The 12,327-nt window shown below is 41.4% G+C and overlaps 1 protein-coding gene across 1 annotated transcript in view; it reads right to left on the reverse strand.

Moving 5' to 3' along the window:
* Window positions 1-3,857: 3,857 nt before the first annotated feature.
* The window catches only part of bach2b (BTB and CNC homology 1, basic leucine zipper transcription factor 2b), an 89,504-nt gene continuing 81,034 nt past the window's right edge, over window positions 3,858-12,327 (reverse strand). The window contains exons 4-5 of the mRNA XM_084560386.1: window positions 10,520-10,726; window positions 3,858-9,117 (exon numbers count right to left, since the gene is read on the reverse strand). Of these exons, the coding sequence (XP_084416512.1) occupies window positions 8,608-9,117; window positions 10,520-10,726 (717 nt within the window). The 3' untranslated portion in view covers window positions 3,858-8,607. The remainder of the gene's footprint in view (window positions 9,118-10,519; window positions 10,727-12,327) is intronic.

Genomic DNA, 12,327 nt, shown 5'->3' on the forward strand with positions numbered 1-12,327 from the left:
TTGTGCATGAGCAAGACCTTCAGTTCAGTTAACACGACATTCACAGACGTTAGAATTAGAATTTGCTTTTTTGTGTTATAAAAAACGCTATCTCCAGAATCGGATTACACAGATAGGATACCAGCTACCACTCTTTAGGTTCATGTAGTTTCAGAGGCAGTGAATGAAACATGAATTAAACCAAAGCGTAAGTCATAGACTACTCATGAAATGAGGCTTAAAGCCTGTTGAAAAGATATTTGACAGAAGATTGTAATCGAAGATTGCGGAATTGGTAACCGCAATAAGATAAGAGAACCCTCCGAACCATAGACTGCATATAAATATGATGGGTCGCCGACTGCACTAAAGGGAAGTTTGCAGTCATGATCACAGGTTGGAGACGTGGCACTGAGGTCCTGCCTGTTGTGTTGCACGAATGTGAGCGTTCTCCTCTTGAACTTGTCGCAGCGCATCTCCCACAATCCTCATCATTGTCCAGATAAAGCATGACCAGTAACTACCAGTTGTCTTGCTAGCTAAGCTACATATCATCCACATATTCTGTTAGATTGGCTGTGCTCTTAGCTTGCTAGCTGTAACATTACAACGACAGTGATTCAATTATTCTTCAAAAAATGCAATGTTACTTTGGCGCGTAGATCATTTTTTTCTTCTCATGTCTAACTCACCAATAAAGGGAGGAGGGCGAGTGGGAGGAGGGTTGTGATATTTTGCATTCACTTCTGGGCAGTTGTCTGTGGTCCATGTTTATGAGATCCCAGGAGCAGTGCTGGGCTCTGTTGAAATTTTGGCAAATTGCTTTACTTCCACATTTGCCACATAATCCACACCGGGACAATTGAGCATTACAAACCCCACAAGAACATTAGGCCACATCTTCATGGTAACTAATAAGCGGTTATGGTCAACGTTCATGCAGAGGTGGACCTTGCAGACCACGTTTGACTCTGTTTTGACCTGAGAACGTTGCCTTGATCTTCTCTGATTGGCTGGGTGAAAACCACATGCTCCTAAACCTCACTGAGAGGCACGGGGGCGCAATTTAAATATGTGCGGAAGTTACCAAATATGGTTCCTCGCCCCGTAAAGGGTTAAGAAAATCTAGATGTGTGCAACGAGCCAATTGACCAGTGGATCTCCGGATGCTAATGGGCCCAAATTGTTGAAAGCATGTGGAACATCCAGAACATGAGACGCTACCCTGTAATCCAGCGTCCATGCTTTTATATACAGTCTATGGTTTATCATTATGAATGAGCTGGAGGGGGAAAGGGCTCTTGAAATTCAACCTTTTATTTTGACTGAGAGTAGTCTAATGTTGTTTCTTAAGATATCTGACAAATGGAAGCAGTGATGTTTGTCTTGTTGTCGTTTTTTTTTTCTATTAAAGACTTTCCCTCGTCAGCAGGACTGAGCTGTCATGTCTGAGTGGTACAGGATGACTTTACAAATCACAACAGCATCTCTGTAGTGTTTTGACCAGCCCAGTGACCATTTATGTCATTACACGGCTGTCACGTTTCTCCTTTGGCTTGAATTTTTAAAATACAATAACAGAGCACAACAGAAAACAACTAAATTAGTGGGCAACATTCACCAAAAATCTCAACAGATTGCTCCTCCACTCCTCCCCTCTCTTCTCTGCTTGTGTCTCTGCTGCCCGACCTCAAGCAGCATAGGTCGCCCAAGTTCTTTCTCGCCACCGGCTCTGGGTTCGGTAAAATGTCTTGAGACTATTCGGACTGTTATGAATGGACGAACTGAATTAAAATTGAGGGCGGCACATTGGCGTTGTGGTTAGCACTGATGCCTCACGGCAAGAAGGTTCTGGGTTCTAATCCATGGGCCGACTGGGGCGTGGGTTCTCTCCAGGTACTCCAACCTCCTCCCACCGTCCAAAGACATGCTGGTTAGGTTCATTGGTGATTCTAAGTTGGCCGTAGGTGTGAGTGTGAATGGTTGTCTGTCTCTCTGTGTTATCCCTGTGATAGACTGAGGACCTGTCCAGGGTGTATATACTGTACATCCAGCCCAGTCAGTTCATCTATGGACCTTGTTTTGCACCTGTTCTTTGAGCCTCGTACTCCTGTCTTTTGACTCCTCGGCTGTTTTTATACCCCAGTCACGTCCCGCATTCTGCCTAAGTTTCAGTATGACCACCTTATTTGTTCTATCTCGCATAAGCTTTGTTTTTTTTTCAAACTAAGTCGCAGGAGAGATCCAGCGGGAAGCGACTGGGAAAGCAGACAGAGGTGAAAGTAACGAGGACGGAGCAGACTATTGTACAGACGGAAAGCAAACAAAGGCAAGACAAAGGGACAGACACAGTCGGTTAGGTGAAGAAAAAATCATACAATACATAGTTTAAACAGTTAAAAATGGTCAACATGGCCGTCATATGTTAGGCAGCTAAGAGTAAAAGAATACAGAATCTTTAGTTACGTCGCTGCAAAAACATCCACAATACACAGACCGTGATATGCATGTTTCTTTATTTCATAAAGAGAAATGGTGTCTAGACAAAAAAGTCATTTATATAACACTAGCAATTGAAATGAATGAAAATGGAGTTTGCACAATACTGTATTTACAATGGTTATTAAGTAATTTACTCAATTAGGGTCATGTCGCATTTAAAAATTAGGTAAGAACTCTTAGTAGAGAGTAAGCAAATAACAGCTATTTCAAACTGACAATATTAACACAAAACAGTCATCTAGAAAAATGAGAGAGAGAGAAAAAAAAACAACAACTTGACCTACAAGCTTAGGAGCTATTACATTAAAAATTATGCACCAAACTCTACTAATACAATTATCCATATAATCTGTGTAAAAAGCATGTAGAAAAAACACCTGATGCAGTTTGCTGATACAGTCATTGACCAGTTATGAGAGGTATGAAGGATTTCACAGGTAGATAAGTGTGAGAAAGTCCGCACTGGTGACTCAGGGATGGGGGCTCAGGCCCCTGCATACACTCACTTCACTTGAATGTGAACTATGGCCTCTGCAAGTTCTAAGGCAAATATCGGAGGTGCACTTGTATCCATGTAATGCTGACCCATCCCAAAAGTGGATTAAAGACAAGGTGAGGAAACTCATTCTTTGTCTCTTACACAACACCAAGAACCAGTCCAATTGAACCGAGCAATCTTTACATTGCAAAAATTGATCAAACATGACACGACACCTACTTGTAAACATATTCCGTTTTTATATTTTACTCAGTGATCGCAAGTCTGTGCATTCAACCAGGATATCAGATTTTTTTTTTCTTTTCTTCTTCAATAAAGTTGAGCAATCTGTGAGAAAAAGGCATGTTTTTGTTCATATTCTTTCGTAGAACAACCTTTGGAGTTGAAAAGCCAGTGTTTGTTTCAGATAAGCAGCGACAAAAAGTGTTTAACCGAACAAGCCAAATACACACCGAAAAAAAAAAAAAAATGTAAGAGCATTCAGTTACAGAGCTACAACAACAGCAAAGTTGTTCACATAAATCAAACCTCTGTAATGGCCATAAACAAAGAAGTGCACCAAGTAAAACGGAGGATTCATCACGAGATCAAAATATCCAAATTGGGCGTTTTCTAAGGTTAAAATAATTTTGAAGCTGCATTAATCGATACAATCAGTTGGATAACTGTGACGAAGACGCGATGAGTTGCTCGCAGTGAATCAGCAACGTTTGTTCGGCATAGCTTTTCAGCCTCTTTTAGCTCATTGTTTTGGTTTTACAACCTGGAAACGTACTTGCTTCCAGTAGCATCTGTTTTTAACGCTCCCCCTCCCCCGCACCTGTTTTTAACACTCCCCCTCCCCCGCATTCCCCTCCTCCGAGAAAGTACTGATAAACTCATTTATGCTACGTGCCCAGGCAGAAATGCTACATCAGCCACTAGATGGTGTAGTAGCATTTAGCAGCTAAAGAGCCTTGCATTATTAGCAGTTAGAGTTGGTGGAGACCAAAAACGAGGCTAAAAGAGAGTGAACACTGAACCTGTGTTCATCAGGTGGACACTAACACAACTTTGTTTGTTTTTTTTTCTGCCGGCAACACATTTGCCTTTCAGAAATATGAGATGATAATATGCCAACATTATTTGGACAGCTTGACCTTCTTCACCCTGGTGGCCAGCGAGAATCGACGAATGCTGCTTTAAATGATATAACAACTGCTTCTCAAGAAAGCACTGTTTAACTTTTGAACGGAGAATCAGAAAAAAATAAATAACTGAATGAAATAAAACATAGTCTGCTCTAGAGTGATATAAAGACCAAATTTAAATGTTTGGCACCCTGAGACACTAAAGGGATGGTTCAACCAAATGACAATAAAATCCGTTTTCTCACTATCACCGGTATTTGGCCAAGCAGATAGCTTTGGTTTTGACATGTTAGTGTTTCAGATTTTTTGCCACCACCCTAATACGGGGTTATATATATATCTTTTTGTAATAATATAAAAATCAAAATAAAATAAAGGGAAATATTCTTAAGTGATTATCCACAGAAATGGAGCGCTGTTTCAGAAAAAAAAATACTGAATGTTCTTTTTTTTTCATTTATGGGAGCGTCTCAAATTAACTTTCTTCATTAATTAGGTGTGATGGCATATATTTCAAGAGACACATGTCCTAAAACCTGCCCAGAATGAAACCAAAACTATCTGCATAGGCCAATACTGCAAGAAATCAGAGACTGTTTGTGAACTAGCTCCGTTAAAATAACCGTGGAGATGACAGTTTCCGTATTATGGTGTCATTAAGATGCTTAACTCATCTCACCATTGGCGCTGAGGATGCCTGTTGTTGTAATTTGACAACGGGGTCAAAGGAGCATTGCAACAAGACTCAAAGGGCATAGAGGTTTGGACTACAAACTTTCTGGACCTTCCTTTTTTGCTCAATGGGAATGTAGGAGGTACTTGAGATGAATTAGCAACGTACAGTAGGTAATACAGGAATTCCTAAATTCTTAAATCAGTTTAGTATTATTTGAGAACCTCAGGAGACACCCGGGGCCTTTTGTTAAGAAAAAAAGTTTGGATATAAAAGAAACTTAATGAGTTCATTCTTTCTGAACCAGAAAGAGTCTGTGCTCTCCAACGCAACATCAGGCGTCTTCAGTTTCGGGAAAAGCAAGTGAAAACGATTAGAAAAAGAGTTGCATAATGTTTGCAGAAAAGAAGCATGTTTTTGCGTGAATCGATCCACTCTGGTTTTCTGGCTTGAACCTGGTAGAATGTCAACATGGGTAAATACTGTTCTGCTTCAGTAAATATGTGTACATGAACGAAAAGAGCACAAATGGGGGGAAACCAAAAAAAACAACAAAAAAAAACAGGGCTCAACAAACACAAGAAACCACATCAGTCAACAAAGAATCACTACTGCTCCGCAATCAGGCTGTGCCAACATGTATGTACTGTGTATGTGCGTGTTATATGAATATACATGTATGTGTGTGTGTGTGTGCGCTTGTATGGGTCTCTGTACTCTACAAAATAGGGACCAGTCTTTTAATAATTTAAAGACGGGATCATGAAATACACAAGAGTTTCTTTGTCCACAGAAACAGTCTCACGCGTGAGACCACATTTTAAAACTACATCTAAAATTTACATCAGTAAAAGTCATGGGGGAAAAAAATAAAATTTAAAAAATTTAAAAAATGTCATCCGAACTTTAAAGCCCCAACCCTAGATTAATCTGTCCATAAAATGATCTCACTGATTGTTCAATGAATTAAATTTAATATATATATATTTTTTTCTCATATTGTCTTTGATATTCAATTCACGGTTTAGGGTAATAAATTAGCTAAACATACCCATCCTTCTCCCTGAAGATCAAGTTGATATACTCAAGTTGCTTAATTTTGAATTTGCAACTGTTTAAAACTGAACAACCAGCAAATATTCACAGTCACATTCACATGTGAGGAGCCGCTACCACGAGACTGCGGCCAGTTTTGCACTTAGCTTAGCAAATCAAGGGTTAACCTTAACCCTAATCCTACGGCCAATTTAGAATCACCAATGAACCTAACCAGCATGTCTTAGAACCCGGAACCTTCTTCCTCTCAGGAAGCTGATCGGTCTAATTGTACATACAGCTGGTAGAGGAGGCTAGCTAAGTGCTGCGCAGCTAAAGTGGCTACGGCTCCGGTGACGTAAAAGTAGCACGTCAGAGGGTATTCGAGATAAAGTAGAAACAAACAGAATATGATTCTGTGCTTGTTTAAACTTGAGGTAAGCAGTAGGTACGCCAGCAAAAAACAATATTCTGCTGTAGATACTTGTTTGTTTTCGAGAAGGACAGTAAATCTCACATGACGCAGCGTTAGCTTTAGCTCTATCGCGCTAACAGGGAGCGCCGTTTGGGATTGGGGCTTTAAAGAGCAGGGCACAACTTTACATTCCAGCTGAATTCAACCTTTCGTGCTAGAGCGCGGCCAGCTAGCACTTTTAAAAGCCTGCCCCTAGCTGAGGGTTGACTTTGTTTCAGCTTCTTAAAAAAAAACAAAAAAACGCATTTTGTGAAAGCAGACTCCTCCAGAGAGAAATTACAAGGCAAAACAAAAGCTAGACCAACTAACTAGGCTTATAGATATAGGCAGCATGCACATCACAAAGTAGGATGCTCAAACAAATGCAGGGCAAACATGGTACTATCTTATATGATTGTTACTCAATCATCTGGACGACACATACACTGCTTTCACATCAAATGAATTCTGAATTAGCTTATTCAATTCCTAAAGAAATACAAGGCGCGAACACTCATATATTAAAACATTAGCTTCCTTTTCCGTTCCGTTAAGGTTTCAGACTCTTCACAGACATTTATTTTTTTCTTGGATTACATATTCATATAATCTTTCCAACAAAATGTTTCCCGCTTAAGTGCCAATTTAAGTGCTCCACTCTCAGACTTTTAATGGGTCCGTAACGAAAAGTCAAAAACCCTCAAAGTGCTAAAATGCTCTGAGCGCCTGGGGCCGGAAACAAAGTGCCTGAATTGAGTTTCCTTTCTTTTCTTAAATTTTGTCAATTTTGTTTTATTCAGGATCAATTTGGAGAAAAAAATAAAAAAAGGGACAAATCTCTTTTCACCGCCTACGAACATCAAATGACGACGACACGAAGAAACCCAAAGCGTGTCCGCGAGTGTACGCGATTAGCATCGCTAAATAGAGAAATAATTTTAAATAAGAAGTAAACGAGGAAGAAATGTTGTTGTTTTTTTTCAAATTTAAAGAGGAGTCGAAGGTGTGTAGAGGGAGCTGGCCTGAGCCGCGCATTTAAAATCATCTAACTTTAATACATGCAAGGGGCTCAACGTTTTACAATGTGTGTGTCTGTATGTACTGTGTGTGTGTGTTTACGTGTGTGTCGAGCTGATTTCCTGAGTTTTAAGAACACCCACCATGATGGGAAGCATTCGTTAGGCAGGACAGGAAACAGCAAAGCAAAGATTTTTCCCTTAGCAAAAAGGTGCTTGATATAACCCCGGTGAAAAAGAAACATCTATGCCTCTACCTGTACAAAACCACTGTTACAGTCATCATGCTCCATACTAGGCTATATACACTTATGCCGAACAAGTACTTGAAAGTCACCGTTACAACATCCAAATACAATGGTATTGCTGATGTGTGAGAAAAAAAAAAAATAAAAAAAAAATAGCCTTTTAACTGCCCCGCGAAAAAGCCTTTTTTTTTTTTTTTTTTTTTTTCTTTTCGATTCAGTGTGGTGGAAGGCATAAGAGGAATGTTTTCGGTTACAGCCTGTACAAAATTCTCCTGTACAAGAAATACAAACGCGAGACGGCTTGAAGACATTTTTTTTTTCTTCTTTTTTTTTTTGCATATGAACATTTTACAGTCTCACTGCATCGTAACTTCCTTGTGTGACAGAAGCTGCTTTGTCATTTTGTCGTGAATTAGGTTTGAACATTCAGAAGATTTATTTATTTATTTATTCATGTTTTTTTTTTTTTTTTTTTTACTTCACTTCCTGAGTTTGAATTGCCGTGACGAAAAGGGCCACTGAGATATAACGAGAAAGGAGACGCACGGAGAGAGAAAAAACAAAAAAAAGAAAAGACGGAAAGCTGAGAGCGAGACAGAAAGAGGTAGAAGAGATTGATAGAGACAGAGTGGGAAAAGAGAAGAGGAAGTAGAAAGAGAAAGGCAAAGATACGGAGATACTGTTGGTATGCAGAAGGACAAAATGAGCTGCTGTTTAGGTCCGATGAGGTTTTACTTTGACTGATGTGAGACGCACGAAGAACAGAGTCTCCACTGTAGAGGTTGCTGCCGGGGGAAGTATAGCACCATTGTAAGGGTTTGGTGAGAAGTTCCCACTCTGTCATGGTAAGAGGAGAATACCTGGAGAACAGTATTGCTGCTGTTAAGACAACTTTAGTGTCAACTGTTCAAAAACAAGACAGCACAAAAAGACATAAATACAAACAAAAGCTTGTTTTTTCAGTGAACACTGGCAGAGGCTGACCATCTCAACAACCCCGAGAAAGGGTTTGTCAGAAGAGTAAAATTAAATAATAAAAAACATCCAAAACAATGACACAGAGATTAACCACTACTTAGTACAGTCCTTCCTTGGCTGCTCGTCAGTTGTACACTTGTCAGTCATTTCCTGGCAAAAATCCACCGTCACTGTCTGGCTGGAGTTCTCCATAGACAGCTCCGACTGTGCGTACGAGCTGGCGTCCCCGTCCTTGTCCGCCCCGTTTCTGACGGCCGAGTCGGGCTCGCTCTCCGACGGGCCGGGCGAGCCGTGGAAGCTGGGCTCCGGCGTGGGGGAGCTGGAGTGGGTGGTGAGGTCGATGCTGGTGGCGGCGGCGGTGGTGGCGGCGGAGGAGGCGCCGTGGGCTGGCTTGCCGCCGGGATTGTGGGCAGCGTTGTTGCTGGCAGTTGAGTTGGCCGGCCGCAGCACGGGGCAGTAGTGGTGTAAAGACTGGACCTGCTCGGGGCTGAGCTGGACGTCCCTGCACACCTCCTGCGACAGGCAGGAGAAGTTCTCCCACAGCTCGCCCATGCACGCCTTCAGCTGGTTTCTCTCCGTCAGCAGCTTCTCCTTCTCGCACACCTGCACAAACACACACATTTCAAAAAGTGCCGCTTGAATGGGCGCTACAGAAAAAGGCTTCCATTCAAATTAACCCAGCTTTTACACTTGCTTGACTCCCCTGCTCAAACCTACAACTGCAACCATAAAAGCAGGCCACTAGATGGCGCCTGAAGGCAACAAGTTAAACTTCAACAAATCCTCTAAACTAAACAAAAAAGTTGTTTAAAGGGGAACTACTGTTTTTTACAACCTGGACCCTATTCCTGGCATAAAATATGATCGCTTACTCACCCATATAACTTTTGTGTAATTTGTACTCTTTCGGGAGATATTTAGATCCATATAGTGGGAGTGAGTGGGGCACCGAAATGCAGCCTCTAAATAATGTATATCCAATAAAGGTTCAAAAAAGGCAACTGGACTTGTAGAGTTTTTATTTTTTTTTTGAGAAGACGTTTCACCACTCATCCGAGTAGTCTTCTCAAAAAAAACTCTACAAGTCCAGTTGCCTTTTTTGAACCTAATTTGCTACTGCTAGTTTTTTCGAACATGGCTGAATATTTTGGTGGTCTGAGGTTGTGGCCGAACCATAGCAGTAGAAAATTACAGGTAAACAAGCCGACCATCGCGGGTGTGCGCGGCGCTCAGAGATGACATCATCCAGGTCAGAAGATATCATCCGGGGTCTGTAGGTCAATCTACAGACCCCGGATGATGATAACAGGTAACTCCAGACTCGACGAGGAATAGCACTAGCGTATCATAACAAAATATTGGTGAAATGAACGAGTTTCGCGACAGATAATGCGTTATTTAGAGGCTGCGTTTCGGTGCCCCAGTCACTCCCACTATATCGATATACGCAGATCTAAATATCGAGTGAAGGACTACAAATTACACGACCCAGGTTATTTGGGTGAGTAAACAATCGTATTTTAAGCCAGAAATAAGGTCCAGGTTGTAAAAAACGGTAGTTCCACTTTAATTACTTTATTTTATTTTTTCCACCCAGAAATCTTTTTGGTCTGCTTATCACGAAGGACAGGAGCAAGGATTGAGGGTAGGTTAGATGTCATGCAACCTTATCCTCCCATTTGTGTGTTTGTACAGCACCATGTGGTCAAGTCGGTTCTTTTGGTGACATGTTAAATGTAGGGGGAAACAATCATCATATGTTCAGACAAAAATCTCTTTCTGGTTTTTAATTTTTACAGTTTTGAGTTGGTGGAATGGAAAATGACTGGTAACATGGCTGAATAACCACCTTCTGTTATCACAAATTGTCCTTCTTAAAATACTGCATGTTAGACAGAGATCAGCTATCATGTCGTGGTGTTCCGTAAGCCACAACACTGCCATGGATGAGCCCAGGTGTCTCGCAAACGGCTGGACGGCACGAACCTAAGAGCAGTCCACTCACCAGTTTCCTGATCTCGCACTCCAGGTTCAGGATGCAGTCGAGTTTCCTCTTTCGGCAGCGCTGCGCTGCGATGCGGTTCTTACTCCGCCTCCTCACGTCGTGGATGAACTCGAGCTGCTCCGAAGTCAGCTTGTGCATTTTCACCAACATCTGGAAGTCGTTCCGTGGAAGATTCGTGATTTGATCTACGGGGAAAGGAAGCTTCACCTGGAAAACCAACATAAACAGAGCACATTATACATCCACATTCAAAATGCAAATCTGAATAGATTAAATACTTGAATTGACCTGTTTAATTAGCTAATTGTAAAAAAAAAAAGAGAATTAAGTGTAATTAATAATAAATGTAGAAAAATACAGATCAGATTAAAAAGATTGTATTATTACATACAAATAATGATATTTTTACTATTTAATTTTCACTCAAAGTCTCCCCTCTCAGCCTTTTGCAGTTTAATTCAATCACATCTAGTCTGTTTATTAATATTAGCCCAAAATATAGCCTAGACCTAGAGTACACAGCTGTTATGTTTTATAAAAACACAAGACATCATCAGAGGTTAGTAGGTCAATCTACAGACCCCGGATGATGATAACAGATAACTCCGGACTCAACGGGGAATAGCACTAGCGTATCATAACAAAATATTGGCAAAATGAACGAGTTTGGTGGCGGATAATGCGTAATTTAGAGGCTGTGTCTCGGTGACCCAGTCACTCCCATTATACAGATATACGTAGATCTAATTACCTCCTGAACGAGTGCAAATGACACAAAAGTTATATGGGTGAGTAAACAATCGGATGTTATGCTAGAAATAAGGTCCAGGCTGTAAAAAACAGTAGTTCCCCTTTAATGTGAAGTCATTCTTTAATCAGTCAGAGTAGAGTTGTTGTTTTTCATTCATTCTTTCATGAGTGGATTAATATAAATCATGACCATTTCGAGACAAAAAATTTGAGCTTTTGCATCATTTATAATTTCATCATCATTTAACACAAGAGATTAATGAAGGATTACTGCCAAATTTACCAGGATACATGCAGGAGATTGTATTGCCCTCATTAGGCCTGCTTGCTGTAAGACCACATTTGACCACTAGATGGCGGAAGAAGACTGCTTTTCAGACCTTAGAGTGCAAGACTTTGTGAGCTCTCCACTCTCTCCACCTCATATTTAACATGTAGCACATTCTGAAGCAGAGGGGGTAAAAGGTGATCCATGAAAAAAAAAAAAAACTCCCCCCCCATCTGTCCCTTAGCACCTGGAAGTGTGCCAGTATGACAGATTGAGGGGGCAGCGACTTGTCAACACGATCCAAATCAGTGTCAGGTGATTTCTAGGGGCATGAATATTTCCACCGGCAACTAGCAGCGGCAGTCCTCTCATGCTGCAGAACAAAAGAATAAGCAGCAGTGATTTGGTGCAAGTGCAAGCCAAATTCAGAGTGAGAGGTATCACCCCCTCCCACCACCACCCCCACCCCACCCAATGTGACAAACATATCAAGGTAGTGCGTGTTTATTCTCTTTCTCTCAGTCTTGAGAGCAACAATAAGTCAGCCTGTCTCCCTTAGGGGATGGCAACCTTCATGATAAGCACATCATAGGCAGATCCACCCCAGCGGTATCTGCCTGCACCAGGGAGCTGTAGCTTTAGGCGGCGAGGGAAGCAGCGGAGGCATAACAAAGAGCCAGAGGAAGACAGCCGGAGAGCTTGGCAGAGATGAGAGGAGCTGCATCTCTCTCTTTCTCCTCTCTCCTTTCCTTTTTCCCCTTCCCACCCCGTGGCTGCCTAAGCGGGAGCG

This window comes from Chelon labrosus (genome assembly GCF_963514085.1).
Source record: "Chelon labrosus genome assembly, chromosome: 14".
NCBI classification, from domain to species: domain Eukaryota; kingdom Metazoa; phylum Chordata; class Actinopteri; order Mugiliformes; family Mugilidae; genus Chelon; species Chelon labrosus.